Genomic DNA, 20,952 nt, shown 5'->3' with positions numbered 1-20,952 from the left:
GTTGATCTGAAGAACCACAGCAGAAGAAATAATTTCCACTCTCACCTAACATTGCTCCCTATGTGCATCTCACTGATCTCACACAGGGATGGAAAAAAACCTTTTAGGTATTTTCTACTTTTTTCTTCTCAAATAAAATACCATCATTAAATGTCAATTCAACACAAATAAAGACAGTGGTTGATTAGATTCAGATGTCTTTAAAGTTGGACCTGTAGTTTCCTCATACAGTGAACAGAACCAGCTTCAGGCGAGCCAACTTGTTGCCATGAAAACCAACTAAAGGGGTTTCTGTCATCACCCAGGGCCTCTGTTTCTGAGGACGTCCCTCCCTGGATTTGCTCATATTACTACATCTAAATGTCTCCTCCCGTGATTCCCTCCACTTCTACCCCTCCTGCTTCCAGGACAGACCCATTGCTTTTTATTTCACACAAAGCCTTCCTCTATCAATGAAATCCAGACACGCACGCCGTCCTCACACTCTGAGCCAGAAGAAAACAACTCCTGTCGCTAGGCAACTCTGAATATGACTCATCCAGCTGCCGCGCCCTTCATCAACGGATCTGCCCCTTCTGCTAGACAAAGCGGCTGTGCTGGTTGAAACTAGATAACTGTGTGTTTGACTCTGGAAACTAAACTCATATCTGTGCTGCTTAGAAGTAGCACCAAACATGCTCCTCATCTAACCATCCCTGCTGCCAACAAGCTTAATAAGTGTTTACGCTCATGCTGATTCTTGCATAGTTCCTCTTTTAGTCACTTTAAATAACATGCTGCTGTCATTTTGCACATCTCTGCTGTTGCTGCTATTTCCACACTTGTATATTTTGGTAATTCATTCTTTTTTAGTGCTTACACAGTATTTATATTAAGAACTTTATTTTTGCTCTTCCTGTACAGTATTTATATTTTTATTGTTAACCTGCTTTAGTTAATTCCTTTATTTTTGATTTTAATGTTTTGACTTGTGTGACCCTTTTACAATAATGCCTGTTGCTTTGTGAAAATAAAAGGGATTTATATTCTATTTTATTCTATTCTATCTCTTAATATTGTATTCTTGTCATAATAAAGACATTTAGGAAATTATAAAAAATATGCATTCATGGTAATGAAAGTTTTTAAAGCTGTTTTTATATTTATATTTTTGTGTTTCAATAATAAAATAAGCTTTGAGATGGAATTTAAAGAACTGCTTGCTCAGTCTGAAAGCATTATTTAGGGGCAAAGGTCAATTTACCTGTACAGTGAGGATAATTGAAGTCTGTGAACAAACAGATCCATTAATCTAAAGAAACGCGATGTCGCCCTCTAGTGGACAAAGGTGTGCAGGCAAAAAGTATTTTAATCAAGGACAGAAAAGTATTTATGTCACTTGATTTTCATTTATGATTTAGTGCTTGAATGCTGTAATGTAGCAAAACGTTTTTTTTTTTTTTTGTTGATTAACATAAAATGCATTGATAATTTCTTAAAATCTTTGTATTATGCTAACACTTCCAGTCAGAAACAGAATTATTGGTTAAAATAATGTCCGAAAATACCAGACTTCTCAACATGTTAGACTTCACCTACATCTATTTTCATTTAAATTTCATTTGGAATCAGAATAGATGAACAGAAAAATAATCAAGAACAACAACGAACAAACACTGAAACACACAGACTCTTTGCTTGAAATCCCACAAACATCAGTTTTATAATTTGTTTCTGATGAAAAAAGTTTTGAAACTATGTATTTTCTTACAATTATATTTTATATATATATATATATATATATATATATATATATATATATATATATATATATATATATATATATATATATATATATATATATATATATTGTTAATCTTTATGAAAATTAGATAAATTTGCTGAAGTTTTTTGTTGTAACTATGAAAAATGTAAAAAGGTACGAAGATAGATAGATAGATAGATAGATAGATAGATAGATAGATAGATAGATAGATAGATAGATAGATAGATAGATAGATAGATAGATAGATAGATAGGTTGCATTTTGTCCTCTTTTAAGAGCATGTTTTTTATGTTATACTTCTATTGATAACTGTGGTTTCTATGTAGTAAAAAGGTTTTCAAATATTGTACATGCTGCTTTAAGATTAATAATAGCATAATGAAGTTGTTAAAATGTTTTCCTTCCACTGAATTTTCCATATATTCGGTTGGGTAAAGGCAGCTTCTTTAGTGGTGGTGTTTTCATGACTAAAAGCTGAATGACTGTGGAGACTTTGCTATAAAGATCCTATTTTTTTATTAGTCAAACCAATTATTTTAATCCGAGAAGTTATTTATAATTACTGTATTTTGATTAGTTTGGAACCAAATGAACGCTTGATGTGTATCTGCTGTAGTGAATCTATCACTGAGCAAAAATGCTAAAAAAGCTTTTAGATTGAAGTCCTTATTCACCCATACTGAGCATGTGCCCTTAATTAGTGCAAATTAGAGAGCAGGTGTGTTTGCAGGATGTCTACAAATCAACCAGCCGCTCTGCAGTCTGTCTCAGTGTTTTGTTGCATAGAGGAAACATATTGACAATGCATTTAAAGCTGATAGCTTACTGCTTTGGTGTTCCACTTCTTTACACCTTATCTACAATTAGTCTATCTTCAGTAGGCTGGTGTGAGCCCACAGCTCACTCCCTCCGACCAACCTCTGGTCCAACTCCTTCTAACAGCCGTAGAGTCCCCAGCCCCCCCTCCATCAGAGGCTGGTCACGCCTCAGCAGCTCAGGACGCCACAACCCTAAAACCCGTGACCCCTCAGGAAAGGGGTCAAAGCAGGACAGAGCGGTCAGAATGGTGTCTACTCCAACTTTAACACACCAGAGGCCGTCTACTCCACAGAAGCTTCTGGATGGGAACTGCAGCGGAGGAACCATCAGACATGTGGTTCCTGGGAAACTTTACATCAGCGCTCAGCTGGAAGCCAAACACCAACATGGAGGCCATCAGTCTGCAGGTGAGAGAACAACACACTGGATTTGAGGAGGTACATAAGATTATCTGCCATTGGAATGAATGTTTTTATCCTTAAAGAAACATAAAATATTATGCACTTGAAATAAGAGATTGCAGTATTTTTTATTTTAAATAAAATGCTTATCTGATCATGATGTACTGGAACAGACTGATGGATCCCTCAGATCCATTATATATGTTTTTTTTCTTTACTGTTGTGTTTTAATCATGACTTAACAAATTAGGAAGATGCTTCAGTCATAGTGAGATAACATCAGTTTATCTGCTAAATGTTATTTTGACCAGCTTTTAAAAACAATCTCTTCTAAGGCAAGTAAAATGTTAAAAAAGTAATTCTTTGATCAATTTAGCTGTAATAAATTAGAATTTTGTTTAAGTTCTACTCTCTCCTAATTCTCATTAGATTAAGACTGATCATTATCCTTTAAAATAAATAAGAATGTGTAACATATCTGAATTATGAATATACATTAACTTAATATTCTAAGAAACGGCTTTATTTCAATTCTTATCTTTACTCCAAAGACTGGGTGTCATACTAAAAACGTATTTCCCTTTTGTCCAACTTTATTTATCATGGGTAGAACTTTCAATGTAATTCTTTTAAAGGTCTGTCTCTACAGCCCTCAAAGTCAAATATCTGACTTTTTCAAAAGTTTGATTTAATTAAATGTTTTGGTCATTCAACAGTAACGATTTATTGTTATAGCAGCTTTCTCATAACATTTCTTCACTGGCCATCAAATTGCTAACTGATTAAGTCCCATTCACTGACAAATGTGAGCAGACATGCAACACTAAGGTTTTAATTTTATATTGGATAAATAAATTAACACATTCAGGCCAAAATTAAATGTTCAACTGAAACCTCAAATTTTAATCAAACTAAATTATATGGGAATTTCACTTAAAGCTACAGTGTGTAATTTTCAGCGACATCTAACGTCCAGACTGCAGACTGCAGCAAAATGAACGTCTCCCCCCCACCGCTTCTCCCCCCCAACAGTACGGCAAGCGTTAGGGGACAAAATGTCTTCCACGACGTCGGAATCACCTACCTTCTCAAGTGATGAGGTTTGTTTACATAGATAATTTTACAGATAGTATTTCATTAGTCTGTATAGGGTATAGATTTCATGTAGACTTTAGATAATAAATATACCCGTTATTTTTTCTACATCGTTGTGACGTTTTTGTGAGCTGCTTTGCATGGTGATATAAACAGACGAAGGAATTGTAGTCATTAGTTTAACAGCAAGATTGTGTTCGCTGGAAGAATATATATTCCCCGTTTACAGAGTCCAAGTCTTGTTTGTGGCACGGGGGTTACAAGGCGAGGAAGAGGGCGAGGACAGAGAGGCCGGGGTGGGCGTGCAGCTAGGGCCAGGCGAGGGAGGGGAGCCAGCGGGGTGAGAGCAGAGGAAGAAAGGCTTGAAGATCTCCAAAGGAGCCGGAGAGAAGTAACCGAGGTATATATCCAGAAAATTATTTTACAGAAAATTACTGAATCATTACCTGTGAAACGTCAGGGACGTTGCTGAATAAGTATACTGGAGAGTAACAGCACCATCACGCAGCATGTTATTGTTTTAGACAGGTCTGAGCATTCTGTACTCCAAAAACTGCAGTGATATTAGACAATTGTGTGTGTAGGATTAATTACCTGTCCAAGAGAAAACTGGCAACTTGAGCGTCACTTTGAAAACCTTTTTCCTCCATCAGTGACTTCCATCGTGTAAATGCCGTGCCAATGTTGATCCGTGTTTTTTGTCGTTTCTTGTCACGCTTGCGTTTATTCTCGTCGTGTTTCCGCTTCTTAGATGACGGGGGTTCGGTGCCCGCCGCTTTTCGTTGTGATACAGAGTAGGCATGATCCTCCATTCGTCTGATGTTTGGCCACACAGTGCCAAACAGTTTGCAAAGTCACTCACGCCTGCCGCCTTGTTCACCTTTCTTGTTACTGAGGCGCAGTATACCTGCTTCTTCTTCTTCTTTGGTTTCAGGCAGACTAAACGCTTCTCAGGCATAGTACTGCCATCTACTGTTCAGTACCGTCTCAGTTCATCTCTCTCAACTTGCCGTAGTTATTTTCGAGCGTAATGGGCGATCTCGCAATCGCTAGTTTGTTGCCTCTGCGCTTGCCGTAGCACAAAGATGTCAGCCTCCATGGCTGCGAGACCCGCTCCTATGTAATTATAAATAACGAATTCTAAGGCAACGCAAATATTATGGTTAAATGGCTGAGCTCATAGGTGATGATAAATAACATAGTTATGTATAATATATTAAATTTCTGACTTTATATCCCTGTAATTATTACACACTGTAGCTTTAATCCAGTGCAGAGCTGCAAGTGGCTTTTTCTCACTTTATCTTCTAAATATTAAACTATTGCCCTGTTTTGTTTTTTCTCATGCTTTTTCTCTAATGAAAACATGCTGCGCCACCCCCCCCCCCCCCCCCCCACCACCACCTTATGTAAGGTTTCCATAAGATTTTTTATAATTTTTTTATTTTTTACATTTTTTTCCCAAGGTATGGCAGTCAAATCTTTATTGGTGGAGATTCCTGCTTTGTTTTAGACTTGGACTCAAATTTCTTTAACCCTTGGGATTACTTCTTCACGGAAATTCTGGTTCCAGTTGCTTATATACTGTAGAGTACAAAGAGTTAAAGCAAGATTCCATTAATGATAAAAAATACAACAGACAATATAAAAAGTGTATATAGTACAAAAAAAGCATAATGTCCTGGAATGTTTCCTTTAGATATAAAAATCTGCACAGTAGAAAGCTAAGACTACACAGTAGTTTTCTTGGATTATAGCTCTGCAGAAATGAACTAACCATATAAATAAACATTACTCTGGCTACACAGTAGTTGGCCTGTGTTACTACACAGTGAGAAGAATATTGCGCCTCTCCTCCTCTTCCCATCACCCCCTCCTTCCCCATCCAAGCGTTTCATCCAAGCTTATTAAAGATGTGTTTTGCATCCCAGTCCAGGCTGAGGATGGAGAGATGAGCATGGCTGGTGAGCCCGTCAGTGGATCTGAGGAGAGCTGGCAGAAGCTGGAGCCTTCAGTGGAGTGTGAAGACGATGCCATGACCCTGACCGTCAGGAGGAAACCAGCCTTACAGTTATGGCTGGACCCAGGTGAGGTCAGGCCCTGATTGCTTGGCATGCTCCATTTCCGGGGAACCTCCTACCCTGCATCTGATCTTCAAGTCTATTTCATTCCCCATGAAAGAGATGTGTTGATATATAATGGTTTGATTTAATTTTGCAGACCCATTGAAACATCAGTCATTATAGTATTCTTATGCTGGTGTAAATTAGAATGTTTAGTGTAGTGCTTCTGAATTGAAATGAAAATATTTGGCAGAAACGGAGGTAGATATTTGAGGTGGCCACTAGGGGGTAGCATAACTAAAGGAAAAGTTCTGTTCCTTTAAGTTCTGATAGATGGTACAAAAAAACGTTTAAACTCTTCTTTCTCCTTGCATCAGCTTTAAATGGGCATTTATGTAGCTGCTATTAGTCTGTCTAAAAAAAATAAAAATAAAAAAAAATTTGGGGGGGTTTGTCACAAAATGACCGGATGCTTGAGGATGACCTTTAGCTTTTTTTATTAACCATCATCTGTAGCCTCCATCCCTGTCAAGCTTGGTTATGTTTTCTAGCTGTGTGCCACCATGACTGCCTCTTTGCAGGAAGCAGCTTTGTAACAATCTGAAGTCAGGCTGCCATCATCAGGAAGTTAAGACATAATATTGAAATTATTATGAACGCTGAGATGACTATTAGGATTTCAGCTTTCTACACTTCCTCAGTTCTCTTAGCTTAAGGAAATGTCCTCTTCATTATGCGTCTCATTCAAAATCACAAAGTGCTTCACAAAATGGCATTAATGAATAAATATTTATTAGAATATGATTTAAAAATGGAGGAACTCTGAAGGTTTGGGTTTGGGGCCTTGTTTCTGTACTATAGCAGTTTAACATGCATTTCTCTGAAAGTTAAGATTTTAAAGTGAACTAATAACCAATGCAGAAGTTATGGACCTTTTTTTTGTTTGTTTTTTGCTGTTATTTAAGGGGCCTTTAAATGCATTACCATAGTTTAGGGAAAAGGAAGTTAAAGCATTAAAAATAATTTTTAAGTTCCTTTTTTATGAAAAGTCTTCAGAAATATTTCTCAATTCTATTGTGATCATAATTGTCTTTGAAAGGTTGGTCTGAGTGACCTTCAAGAAACCTTAGTTGGTGGAAAAGAGACGATGCAGAACATTTTGGTTTTGTGGAAAGCTGAAAGTTGAATTTAAACTTGAAATAAAGTGTCCAATTTTTGGATTAAACTTGTGTTCGGATGAAAATGATTACCTTCTAGTGAATGGCTCATCGGTGCCTCTGGTCCAGCTCCCTCCTCAGTGTGGTTACTCAGTACGAAGCTCATGGAAAGACCTCATCCTGGCGGCTCAATATGATGCCTGTCATGTTATCCATGAGGTAAAATATTTTTTTTATCCTCTTCCAGTCCTAGTTTCTGTTTCTTTTAGTATTACACTAAAGCTTTGACTGCATTCAAACGGTGCTGAGCTGAATCACTCAGTTCTGCTTCACTGATCAATGTGTGATGGGGGTTTGTTCTGATGGTGGATTTATTTATTTTTTTGGATATATTCTTTCCAGTGAAATGCAATGACTATTTTAAATGATTTGAAGTGTAGTGTGAATTCTTGTCCTCAGGAGGATGGCTATGTGTTGCCTCTGCTGTGGAGGGGGCTCCCCATCAGGGTTTCATGCCCGGTCTCTCAGGTCGGCCCTGGAAGCATGGACGCATCTTCCCTCTGCTGCTTCCCAAACAGCATGACTGTGAAACTTGAAGGACTGTCTGCAACAAAGGACCTGCATATAAAAGGTCATCTTTCTTTTGAATCAGCCAGAACTTAAAACGAGCATCTTCTTTTTATCTTTTGGTTTCTCTCTCTCTCTCTCTCCCCTGCAGTGAAGGGTGAATGGATGCCTCTGGAGCTGTTGGCTGATCAGTGCGGTTACACTTTGGACCAACGAGCTGCAGAGACGATAATCTCCATCCCATTTATTACTTGTGGTGTAACAGTAAAGGTGAAATGTAAACATTTGGACTGGGTACAAGATATTTACTGGTATCAAGGTACAGAACTGACGATGAAGCTCTTCCAAAGTGCTAAAACTTTCAAGCAACACTTTTTTTTTTTTAAACCATTTGAGTTCTTGCTAAAGAGATGCTATATTGATCTTTATGCAGCATAGAATAACACGGCTCTGCCCCTATTAACCTTCCTTACTTCCTGATTCTAGTTTATGAGTCTATACCTGCTGTGTGTGGAGACCTGTGGGTCCAAATCAAAGCCAGACTAGCCTGGTTTGGTTCCTCACAGTGGAAAAGTTCACTTAAATAAATAAATTGAAGTTCCAGTGGAAAACAATCACCAAAGGAAATTTTTTTTGAAAAAAGCTAAGATCAGAGTTATTTGTGATGGCGATAGTACAGTCATATGAAAAACTGTGGGCACCCCTATTAATCTTTTATTTCTAAATATTTGGGTGTTTGCAACAGCTATTTCATTTTCATATATCAAATAACTGCTGGACGCAGTAATATTTCAGTATTAAATGTGCAGTACGCATTAAAACAAAATTAGACAAGTGCAAAAATGTGGGTTCCCTAATCATGTTATTGAATGCCCTTAACTTTTTACTGATTTACTAAAACGCAACAAAATTTAATGAAGATTTGAACTTCATAGCCAGGTGTATCCAGTCATGAGAAAATGTATTTCAGGTGGCCAGTTAAAAGTTCTCCTCCTGTTTGAATCTCCTCTGAAGATGCATCATGGGCATCTCAGAACAACTCTCATTTGATCTGAAAACAATTAAGATTAATAATAAATGCCGTAACTGTAATGATTCTAATTCTGCAATGTTGAAGCTAAAGGCCGCGTATTTGTAGTGCAGCTGAGTTCATGCTGCAGCAGCAGATAGCCCAACTAACTGTTATACCTGTGAGTAGGAAGCACTGATACTAAATGACCTCAGTTAAAAGTACATGTACTTAGATTTCAGTAGATGCAGAGGGCTGATATGAGCAGAGTTTAGTTGATATTCTCTGACACGTTAAACATTTACCTTGGCTCCAGGTAGCTGAGATGCTGTAGGTTTTTGGTTTCATCGACAGCTGAAGCTAAGGCTGACTTCATTGATTTGATAGCATGATCTGCATCTCATATTTGAGTACCTGACACTGATAATGAGCTCTCTACCCATGAGCAGCAGAAATGATTTTGTGCAGAAAGCCTCCATCCTTATTGGATGCGAAAGGTTTTCTCCTTTACCGGTGAGATTTATTTGTGTTTTGATATAAATTCTGAAATCTGTGTGTGTTGTATTTTAGCAGTAGCTCAATTATTGTTCTGTTTTGTTTTTTTGATAGACAGTTTTTTTGTTCTAAATTAACAATCTTTGTTTAAATAGAAACTGTGGGGTTTAACTCATTATTAAATAATCTTTCTGATTTTATTTTGTTTTTAGTCCTTTCTGACAAAATTTAGCTCTTTCCCTTTTATTTTTTTTAACCCTACACTGAATTGTGTTTCAGGATGGAAAAATGACACTCCTGCTTAAAATGGGCCAGGAGATCTTCATGTTGGCTTGTCCTAACCCTGCCTCTGAAGTTGTCGCCCAGGAGCCTCAGGCTGATGAACCCTCTGAATCCCACAGAAAGCTGCTGGGGCCTTTACTGTTCATGCCACCTTTCTACTTGGCTCCACCTTTCTATCCTCACCCAACATATCATCGTGGTTATTCCCAATATAGAGAGCAGGACTCGTCCAGCCCTCCTACTCCTCACTCGGTGACTCCTAAGGTGGATTTTAGGTCTCAGTTAGACCCTCATCCCCATTACTACCAACATATTTCTCTGAAGGATGCATATGCACACTTCATGACCCCAAAGCCTCGGCCATCTGAAGCTCAGTCGGACAGCCCAGGTTCATTTCTTCCAGATCTAATGGAGAATCGTGTGGCTCCAGTCTCGGATCTCTCAGAGAACAGCGTTGTTCCTACAGCTCTGCCGGTTCAGGTTGAAGCTCCTGGCTTCCAAGATCCAAACAATGATTTTAGCTCATACTACCACTACTACCATCACCCCAAAATCCCTCTTCCTGGGCCGTCTCAGGGCCCGGCTCCTGGTGTTTCTGGATCCCCAACCCCTTCTGACTCCTTTAACTATCCGCTTCCATCCATGCTCCCTGATACCCAGATATCTGAGGTCACAAACCAGATCTCTGCACCTGTAACCAAGGAAACGGGCTACAGCGCCACAGCAGTTCATCCGCCTTTTCCCTTCTATCTTTACTACTACCCACATAATGCTAAAGATAAACAACCGGGGCTGTTCCATTTCAACTGGGCCACAAAGGCAAATATGTCCTCAGCTCCTCCAGGTTTTTTTGCTTTACGCTCAAATCCTGGAAAACTCTTTGTTTACCCCAACAAAAGTAATAAAGAGCTGCAGGACGAAGAAGACAAGCATCCTACCTCTGGGACTAACCAGTCTCCAGATCCCGTCGCTGTTCCTCCTGACAGACCAGTTTTCCCCACTCCTGGATTTATGGTTAATGCAGATCCCTATAAGTACTACTATCATCCCTACTATAACTACTACCTGAGGTATTATGCACCTGACGCTCTGCGTGGCGTCTACCACCATCTGGCTCAGACTTCATCGGAGTCGGCTCATCGACCGTCCCATTTCAAACGCCAAACTAGTTCTGCTCCCTCTGACCCAGCGCTCGGCATTCCCAGCAGACTGACGTTCCCCTACAGTTACTACAACCTCTACCATTCGCCTCAGCTGCTCAGATACTACCAGGAGCTCCGTAGTCCAGGATCTTCATCTCTGCTTTCCTCAAACTTGGACCATAGTGAACTGCAGAGGCTTCCTCGTGCTTCTGAGGGGCTTCATCCATCGCTGTCCAACGCATTTCATCAGGCTTATTTCAACTACATTTCTTGGCTGCGTGGCAGAGATGGAGCTAAGGAGAAGCTGGATGGCTACATGGGAGGTACTTGGTCTCATTGGGAATCCGACTTTCATGATGAAGTATTTTAGAAGGAGCAACACTCCTTCATAGGAAGTTGTTACTGAGGGAAGAAGAGAAACAAAGTGGATAATTTTAGTTTTAGGCAATTAAAGCTGCAGTCTGTAACATTGAGGAGAGAGCAGACTTCGACTGAAAATTTGAAGGAAAAACAGGTTTCACTCCACTCCCCCACCCTCTCTGCTTCACTCATGCCCCACCTCCAAGCTCCACCCCTCTCACAGCATCTGCGCGGCTACCGCATGCGACCAGAAGGGGGGGGGCGGGATTCAGCGTGTGTGAGCTGTGATTGACACTCCATCAGACGCTCCTCTGGCTGTGATTGGTTGTTTTGACTCGTCCCGAATTATTCTTTCCAGATTGAAATACAGGCAGTAGGCGGTACCAATTGAAGCAGTTTTTTTCACAGGTTACATATCACATGTACTGCTGTCTGGGCATAGGGACAGTTTTAGCCAATATGACAAAAAAGTGATTTTTAAAAACTTACAGACTTCAGCTTTAATTCATACAAGGCACAAAATAAATCCTCTGGATATGATGCATTTTAAACAAGCCCGTTAAACAGATGACTTTACTGAGTGCAGTTCTGCAGCCATTTGCAAAGATCAGATGAGGGAAGAACTTAATGCTAACCATCATACAAGTATGTATGTAATTTTTCAGATTTTATTTTTTTCAAATTTAATATTAAGGATGGTATTCTTTTAGAATGGTATTTTCTACGTCAACTTGTCTTCTGGGGTGGAAAGTGTTCCTCTATGGGGAGGAATACCTCCCCTGGCTTTAAAAATGTATGCAGATCTTTTCTATGGACCTGCATACATTTTTAAAGCCAGTTTGCATTAGAGCTGAAGAAGGTGATGTTTGAAAAGGAGAAATTGGGGGGAAAAGAATAAATCTGAAAATATAGAAAGTGCAAAAATGAACAAAAATATTAAGCCCTAAAAGTTCCCTTTTTTATTTCTCCCCTTAAAGTTTAACATCTGGAATGCTTTTTTTTAATTTTTTTTTTTCCAAATTTCCATTCACAAAACCTGTTATCTGTAAGCAACAATAATAAAATATAATTCACTCAAATGTTATTTCCTTCTGGGAAAAGGGGAGGTTTGTAATTACAGTTTTAATTACCTTTCTTAAAACTAAGTTGCCATTAGGTGCTGTAATATTTGGCTTGATTTTAGGGTCGTATCTCTTTAGTCTTAAAGATTTTACTCTCTTTACATCTTACATTTCCAGTTTAGTGATTTTTACTAATCCTGTAAATAAAGCTAAAACTCAGTATAAAGATGTACAAAACCGGATCAAATATCAGCCTAAAAATCAATACCTCTGACATGTTAGTTTCCACATCCTGGAGCCCTTATTTATCATTACCAACCATAGGCAGAAAGTAAAATTCTAATATCACCTGCTTTGCTTTCAATTATGTGCTCAGATCAGCTCATGACTGATCCAAACTCTGCCTCACTCTGTTATCTTAGACATTTCAGACATTTACTGCACTGTTTTTTTATTTATTTATTTTATTTTATTTTTGGCTGCTCCACAGACTCATTGCAGTTTCTTTTATTTAAACATTTGTATTAGTTTTGTGTTTTCACAAAAAGAAAAAAATTCTTCCACCTCCTTATCTCACACTGATGTAAGATGATAAACAACGCAATGTACAATTTTCAAACAACGAAAAAGGAAATAAAAGGAAGCCGCCGTAAAATGTTACATTCACGTTAAAACATGTCTTCAATGGCCGGGAAACATTAGCAGTTATATTTAAAGCCTGACATCAAAACAATGATTTCTAGCAGTTTATCAAAGAGGAAAAAGATGCATAGTAATACAAAATGTTCTTTAGTTAAGATCTAGTGTGACCTTCCACTATATAGGATTCTGACCAGTTTCATTCTTTCTAAAAATAAAATGTTGGCAATCATTCCTCACCTTAATGTTGAATTAATCAGATGGTTCATGTTTCATAATAAATGATGATGTGGGTTTATGCTCTTGAAAGATGCTGCATTTCAGCAATAACCTTTATCTGGGTCAACAGATGGCCAAGCAGGACATGTCGTCTTTACTGTACCTGACTCCATGATGACTCCTCCAGTGGCTCCACCTGCTCCTTCCTCTGAGGACAGGATGGTTTCCTGTGTGCTGCAGAAGCTTTCCTCCAACCCAGATGTCTACCTTGTTCCCTTAGAAGGCTGCACTAACAAACAAGTAAGGGGCCTTTCTGGGGATCTGGTTTTTCACAAATTATAGATCTAAATTTGATGTTTTTATGTTAGAATTTATTGACATGCACTGAATCGGTTGCTCAGAACACTTTTTTTTTTTTTTTTTTTCATACATCACTGATACCCAAACAAGGCAGGTGAGTCACAAAAGGTCAGCTAAAAAGGCAGGCTGCTTAGCGGCCAGTGACCAGGCATAAAGTAACTGCAGGGGAAGTCGGTTCTTCCATTGTATTAAACCGCCCCTTCAATTTAAGATGATTAAATGATCTCACACACTGAAAAAAAAAATCAAAATCTAGAAATCATTTTTTTTTTAAATAAGTGCATTTGTTCTTGAATTGAGAAGGTAAGAGACATTTTGCCAATGGAACAAGACGGTTTACATTTAAAATTAGAAAACACAATTGAATTTTCTTATTTCAACTGCATTTTATCTAAATATCTTATTTTAAGAGTAAAAATACTAATTACATTGGCAAATAATCATGCATCTACTCAAATTAAGGGTAAGTACATTTAGTTTAAGACATTTTTACTTATTTCTAGATGGTTTTTACAGTGCATAAGCATTGGAGAGGAAGTGCTGGACTGTTTCCACCTTTCAGATGATTGAGGTGGGCGTTTCATCAAGGATCCAAGTGGCTCAGGGTTTTCACAGTTGCAATGAAATCAGGACCTTTGATGGACATTTAGGCTCAATCTTCCAGAGTCCAAAGGCTACTTACGGCAAAAGCTGCTGTCTTTTTGCCGAAATCTGACAGACTGAATTTTGAGGTGTGGCAGCTGCAAAAACTGTTTTTAAACACACCTGGTGAAAAAAATTAAAAGTAATCTTAATCGATTTAACTAACAAAGAGGCTGTGGAGTGAAAAATTTTGAAGTATGTCTGTTCTTAGCCTCAGGCTCCAAACAAAGGTCATGAGAGATAAGAATGAGTTACTTCATGGCAAGAAGGGGAGGACTGTTTTGAGAAGATCCATCTAGCCAGTGAAAGATATATTAAAGCTAATGGGGAATCGCCTTGATGAATTTACTTTTTTTTTTTTTCTCTCCACATGTTTGTGTGTGAGAGTTCTTTATGTAGGAGTGGGATGGTTCCAAGGGAGTGTGTGTGGGGAGGTATTGTACAAATGTACAGAGTTTACCCCAGTCAGAGCTCTATCTCTGTCTGAGGTTAAACGGATTTGAACATTGTTTTGCAAGAGTCTAAGCCTCCTCCTAAACTCCACAAGGCACATAATAAATGAATTAAATAAATAAAATGAATGGGTGCAGGAGAGGGGATACAATTAAATGTTTTTTTGTTTGTTTTGTCTTTCCTGACCTTTCCCTCTGATTATCCAAGCTCAAATCCCAAGAGATAAGGCCTTACTGTTCTGCATGTTTCTTCATAGTTTCCTGGTCAGAACTTGGTTCATCAGCTCAGAGGTCCTCCATCAGACGGAGACGGAGGTCATCTTCCTTTAAGGTATACAATCTCTTTAAATGCATCATTGATTGTATAGTTAAATTAGGCTGATAGCTTTGGTGTGAGTTTTAAATCTATCTTCACTTTTTGCATGCTTGTATATTAAATTTATTTTCTTGTGAATCAAACCATTAAGACTTTTTTATTTCAGATTAGCATGTAAATATGTCCTTTGCTAAAAGTGCACAGAGTAATGAGGTAATATAATCCTGCAGCTGCTTAGGATCTACACATAAATGCTGCCTGCTGAAGTTAAAATCTCAATCTGAACTCCACCCACTGCAGCAGGATCTATTGTGAGAAAGGCTGTTTCATTATAACCAGTTTCTATAGGAGCCTGTTGTTCTTTGTAAACCACACTATGGATCATGATCATTAGGTTGAATAACAATATTTATATACATTTTTCAACAATGTGATTTGAAAAACACAAAGTAGAGAGAACTTGAAAAGGCTTTCTCTTTTTGTTCAGATTGATATTCCATTCAGAATGTTTTGTGTTTCCAACTTGTCTCTGAACCTTCAGCTGAGTGGGGCAGAAAAAATCCAGTTCTGGTGCTTATTATGCAGTAATGAAAATGCTTGGAAATTGGTGGGTTGGAGTCTGTGAAAATTCGGCATTAAAATGCATCCCAGACTAAATGCTGATGGAGTTCAGCCTCTTGATCCACGTTTGTTGAAGCAGGGATGCATCAAACTGTTACCATGTGTTGGATCTGGATTACTGGCCCTGATCAAACGATCTCACTGCTGCTCTGGCTGTTTTTTTTTTTTTTTACGTCTCTGTTGAATCCTCCTGCCGACTTTAACCCTAATTGACCCGAGGCATATTTAGCACACTACAGCTAATCGGCTAAATCCTAAAGACCCGGCTGTTCACACATGCTAATCCTAATCCAGAGATTTTACATATGCTGTCTGAGCATTAATCCCAGTGGTATTTACTGCGGATGGCAGGGATTATTCATTACTAGGAGCCACTCCTAGGTTTAAACTTGGTAAATGTATGAAAAGGGAAGAGGACAAAGGGAAAGTCTGAGAGTTGAGCAGGGGAGACATGCATTCCCAGGTCTACTCATTCAGGAATCATAAATGCATCTTTGAAGGAGAAGTGCCAGTATAAGATCCAGAAAATGAAATGAACTGAACAGAGTCCAGTTCCTGTTTGAAAATGATCAGACCACACTTCAAAATTCGGCATAAATCAAAAATATCGACAAGCTCACTGCGACACACTGCTGCGGGAGGATAACCAGCCCTTTAAACGAAAAGACAGCAGTCACTGTAAACCAAGGAAGTTAAAGATCTCCCTCATAGGTTTCTTTCTGCTCTCCAGTGGTTGGACTTTTGCCAGGACTGACCTCTGACCCTGCATCTCTTTTCCACAGCGTGTGTCCTTTTTCCTGTGAGTATAGGGAATATTGGCGTTCAAACCTTCAGCATGGAGGATGAATGGTCGTTGCTGCTTTTGAATTTCCCCAATTGGGATTCACATGTTTCTTTGCTTTAAGGTATAAATGGAAGATAAAAGTTAAATTGAATGTATTCAGGTAAAGAGTTTAAGGCAGCGTTTCATTTGATACATGAGTGTTCGGGAAATAATCAGTAGCGACAGGTTAACATTGGAGAAAAATAATCAAATTGAAGGCCTGATCAGATCAAAAATGTAAACATGTCAGTCTGCAGATTAATCACGTTCAATCTGATCTGAAAGAAATTTCATTCCAGGACTATGCTTACCCTGCTCAGAGTGTCTTATGAACCCCTCGTAAAGCAGAGGATGTCATAAAACACACAGAAGATAAACCAGACCTTCAGCATCAGATATCTGAAGGGGGGTCTACATTGTGTGTGGGGGAGAGACCTCTATCAGAGTTAGATGTCTAGAATGCAGCTTCCTCCAAGTGTGTCAGTCTGACCTGGCAGGAGTAAATCTGCTCACACCGGACAGCTTTATCCACAATGAACTGATTTAGGAAATACAGTAAAAACAGGCAAATGGTGACCCAGGTCAAGAAGGTGCTGACTCGCAGTGATACTAACCAGAACAGCGAATCTACTTTTTTTTTTCTTTTTTTCCTCCCTCTGACAAAGGTTGGCATTCAGCAGAATTATTAAGCCTCTACATGGTTTTCCTTCAGGATCGTCCAGTTTAACTCAATCTTTCATGAACTCATTAAAAACTTCACCATAGAGAGCTCGTTAGGGAGGCTTTGGAGGGTTAGTTTTCCACCACCAGGAGCAAACTTCATGCTGCACCATCTTACAGATGTTTGCCTTTTACCCTTCATGGCTGCCTAAAAAACTTCATATGTCCTTTTTATCATTGGTTTTCTTCTTTGAATCCTCAAAGAAGTGAAAAGTCTTTACCAAGATGCCTAACATCTGCAGCTCCTCCAAAGTAACAAAGGACCTCTTGCTGCTGCTTCTCTGATTAGAAGACTTGTTTGGTGTTTTTTTACTCTTGCTTTACAGTCATACCCTAATTAGTTTGATCTTATAAAATACTTGTGAGATGTTAAACGCCACAGTGAGTTGGAGCACTAATCAGATCAGGTGTTTTCTATCTGCCTGCAGGTTGATGGTGGGATGCACCCCCCCTTCAGATACACCAGCTGCTGTTGCTGTGATCCTGAGAATTGCAACAGGTGTTTTTTTCTTTCCTTTTTTTAATCTGTTCTTTTTATTACATCTTTGCTTTTGTCTTTCTCTGTGCTTCATCGTAATCTAATGGTCGACCATCCCCCTTTCTACCATCTTCACTTTGAACTTTTTATCTTCTAGATGCGTCCTTCGACAGGTTCTTCCCCCGGCCTCACCTCCCCCTCAGCTTCACGCAGGGTAAACCAGTTCATGTGGAACTGAGAGTGCTGAAACCCACAGATCCCACCCTGGTTCTGCTGGTCCACTCCTGCCTGGCCTACACTTTAACTCCAGAGGTCAACTGGATACTATTCTATAATAGGTTGGTTCTGTAGATGCTGTCAACTTCCTCTTGTATGTGGTCTCTTTGTTTGCAGTCTGACTGAGCTTTCCAACATATTTCATTACTATTTGCAGCCTTTTTTTTTCCTCACTGGCAGAATGTGTGTGGAGTCAAAAAGTTTAGCTTTAATTCCTTTTTTTTTTAAACAGTTTTTTTATCTGAAAAAAATTAACTAATGTGAATCAGTGAAATAATACATTTTAAAATATTTTTTGTACTATAAAGTAAAATAAAAAATGAAGGTGTCAGGGGTTTCAATAGAGTGAAAAGTCAAAGAATATTTTTCTGCTTTGGTCAAGAAGAGCTGGACTTGGGGCTTTCCCTGGAATTGTTTGGATTTATCAGATTAATAAATGGAATTGTTTTTACTTTATCAAAAAATACTGAATATTTTGAACCCATTTCAAAGCATGTCCAAGACTTGGCTCCTCCTCCCATTCCTGCTATCACTTAGATTTGGTTAGGAATGGGAAAAAAACGGTGTTAGTAATGGATGAAATTGTAATAACTATAAAAGTAAGGTGGGGAAAAAAAGCTATTACATTTTAATGCCTTCTTTGGATAACTATATGGCTGTAACACGTCACAGCTATGTTAGACCAACGAATACAAATGCCTCTTCTGAAAAATAAACCATATAAAATTGACTTTTTAATGACACTAGCTTAATAAAGAAATGGCATTTTCATCACTAACTGTACACTGTAACTGCATTTAATAAAGTTCTACTAGTTAATCAATGCTTCATTTGAAAGGGGGGTGTCAAGGAGAAAGGTAATTAAAAAATCTTTAAACCAAATTAACCAGAATCTGTTTGGACGATAAATAAAAATTTGTATGAGAAGAAATTCATCCTGCTAGTGATTAATGATGGAATAAATGCCCATGCTTACTGCTGCTATTGGCCCATACTGGGGTAGTTTTCGCCATTTTGTGTGTGGGTGTGTGTGTGTGTGGTGGGTGGGTGTGTGGTGTGTGTGGGGGGAGGAGAAAAATTTAATCTAATTTTAAGTATCCCTTGCCTTTTTGCATATCTGAAAGGAAAAGCAAATGACTAAGGAACTGTAAGCCCAAATTACATGTGATGCATCATCTCAAAGCTAATATTCTTTAGTTTCTGAAATTATAGTGTGAGTAAAATACACCCCAAGCTGCATCAGTTCAAACATGACTCGGTCATTTTTCCTCTCAAAAACAATAGGTCTTTTTTAGCAGTAACAAAAAAATGCTTGACAATGAGCATGTCATCGTATTACATATTACATAATGATTTCTGTGTGTTACAGACCCTGGTTGCACTGAAGTGCATAAGACAAAGTAGTGAATCTCAATCTGTTTACTTTATTTTTATTTTTTAAATAGGCCTATAGGCTCATAGGTCCATTAAAAACAAAATAAATTTCACAGCACCCGCTGTTCAAAGTACTTCCAGTGGCCCTGAATCCGTTTGCCTTAGTTATTGTTACTACTTTAATAGAGTGATATATCTTCCATATTTAGGACTTTGCTCTTAATATTAATCAGTGTTTTGTGTTCAGTTGTAGCAGCCAGACTGTTTGGCAGCAACTTCCATCACCAAACCCTCAGCACATCTGGAGGCTGAGGGTTTCCAGCTTCCCTGCTCTGCCTCCAGCTAGCTCCACCCACATGGGTCATGGAGGGCCAGCTGCACCAGAGGATCCAGAGGTACGAGCTGACAGTCTTCTTTGGGCCTTGTTCACCTTAAAACTGTTAAGAAACTGACTGGAAAGTTGAAGTTCGTGTTTAATTGGGGCAGGGAGGAGTCACTGTGGCTGTTAAATGCAGAGAAGCTGCTGGTTGGGTTCTCCTCATCCATGAACCTGCTGATCAGCATTTTTAGGTTTCTTTCCCTGTAGCTGCTTTAGATGCTGGGTTATAGGCTAATGCTGATGATGGGGAATTGCAGCTGTTTTCCCACTATAACAAATCCCAAACCCAAAAAGTTGATCTAAACATGGAAGGTCTGCAGATCATGTACAGATCAGGGAAATCACCTCCTACAGATGTTGCACAGTGACCTTTTTGTTTTTTTTACTGGTGGAAATTATTTTTTTCATAAACTTGAAGGAGGTTTATATCTTTGTAAAACACAAATACCATTATGATGCTGTAAAACTTCTTTTTATCCATTTCAGGTCTACTTCTTGTGCCATATAGAACTTTGCTCAACTGTTTATGGTCAATGTGGTGTGAGCTGCAACAAAGGTAAGATCTGAGATATAAATTAAATCTTAAGATCCTTTTTACTAATGTATGTTTTTTTTTTTTTACTATTGGACACCTTGACATGGACAGTCTTTGTAAAGACGCGTCAAATGGTTAGGAAGGGGTTTAAATGTTTTTTTTTTGTTTGTTTTCAATCTTGAGGGGAAGATTTTAGATGGTGGAAGAGCTTATTTTGTGTACAATTTCTATTTTGTTCTAGTTTATTTGGGGAAATTTAATGGATGGACAGGCTGCCCCTCCAATCTTTTAAGTTTGACAAAACTTCCTGAAACTAAGATCTGAGCCACTCTAGCAAGGATTACAATTTGCCAGTCTATTATATTTCCTTTGATTTCCGTAAAATCTCTTTATAGATGTTAATCTGAATTCAGCTTATATGGTAATTTCATTTATTTTTCATCCAACACTAGTAAATTTAAAAAGTAAGGATGTTTTCTGATCTTATTTGAAATTAGTTTTACACATTATTTCAGCATCCTGAGAGCCATTTATCAGACTATACGGTTTTATGCAGTTTTAATGAAATCACCCTTTCTCATTAACGCTCATTAGTGCTTTAAGAGCTTTTTATCGTTCAGTTTGTTTTGTTTTTTACTGTGTATTTGTTAGGAAGACTAATGTAGCATGACTTTTATCTTCACAGGTCCCAACACTGATGTAAATCCATAAAATAAAGACACCTGCAAATCTGCAACTTGTTTTTGAGGTTTATTTTAATCCAGACTGAGATGTCTTTATTTTTTTCCAGAAAAAATCTGATTACATAAGGTCATTTAATTTTCTAAATTACCTTGAACAGCCGAGCACATTCTGACTTTGGTTTGGATAAAACCAGAACTTAAACCAACAAATTTTATATA

The 20,952-nt window shown here is 38.3% G+C and overlaps 1 protein-coding gene across 1 annotated transcript; it reads left to right on the top strand.

The window, feature by feature from the left end:
- The first annotated feature begins 2,548 nt into the window (after window positions 1-2,548).
- LOC119775700 lies at window positions 2,549-20,082 on the top strand. The gene is made up of 12 exons (XM_038273767.1): window positions 2,549-2,991; window positions 6,012-6,167; window positions 7,401-7,519; window positions 7,760-7,931; window positions 8,019-8,137; window positions 9,651-11,118; window positions 13,205-13,374; window positions 14,786-14,859; window positions 17,437-17,507; window positions 17,644-17,824; window positions 19,384-19,531; window positions 20,002-20,082. The coding sequence occupies exons 1-12, from the start codon at window positions 2,568-2,570 to the stop codon at window positions 20,080-20,082; spliced, it is 3,183 nt and encodes a 1,060-aa protein (XP_038129695.1). The 5' UTR covers window positions 2,549-2,567.
- Window positions 20,083-20,952: the final 870 nt, after the last annotated feature.

The sequence above is a fragment of the Cyprinodon tularosa genome, unplaced genomic scaffold (assembly GCF_016077235.1).
Source record: "Cyprinodon tularosa strain WSP-4 unplaced genomic scaffold, ASM1607723v1 ctg89, whole genome shotgun sequence".
Classification (NCBI taxonomy): Eukaryota; Metazoa; Chordata; class Actinopteri; order Cyprinodontiformes; family Cyprinodontidae; genus Cyprinodon; species Cyprinodon tularosa.
Note: the sequence above shows the minus strand (reverse complement) of the source record. Positions and strands in the feature narration are given on the sequence as shown.

Bases quoted from the DNA above. Each gene is read 5' to 3' on its own strand.
- LOC119775700 (XM_038273767.1), top strand. From the start codon at position 2,568: ATGCATTTAAAGCTGATAGCTTACTGCTTTGGTGTTCCACTTCTTTAC. The intron at 7,932-8,018 runs GTCATCTTTCTT...TCTCCCCTGCAG, and splicing joins AAAGGACCTGCATATAAAAG to TGAAGGGTGAATGGATGCCT. The intron at 17,825-19,383 runs GTTGGTTCTGTA...TTTTGTGTTCAG, and splicing joins TGGATACTATTCTATAATAG to TTGTAGCAGCCAGACTGTTT.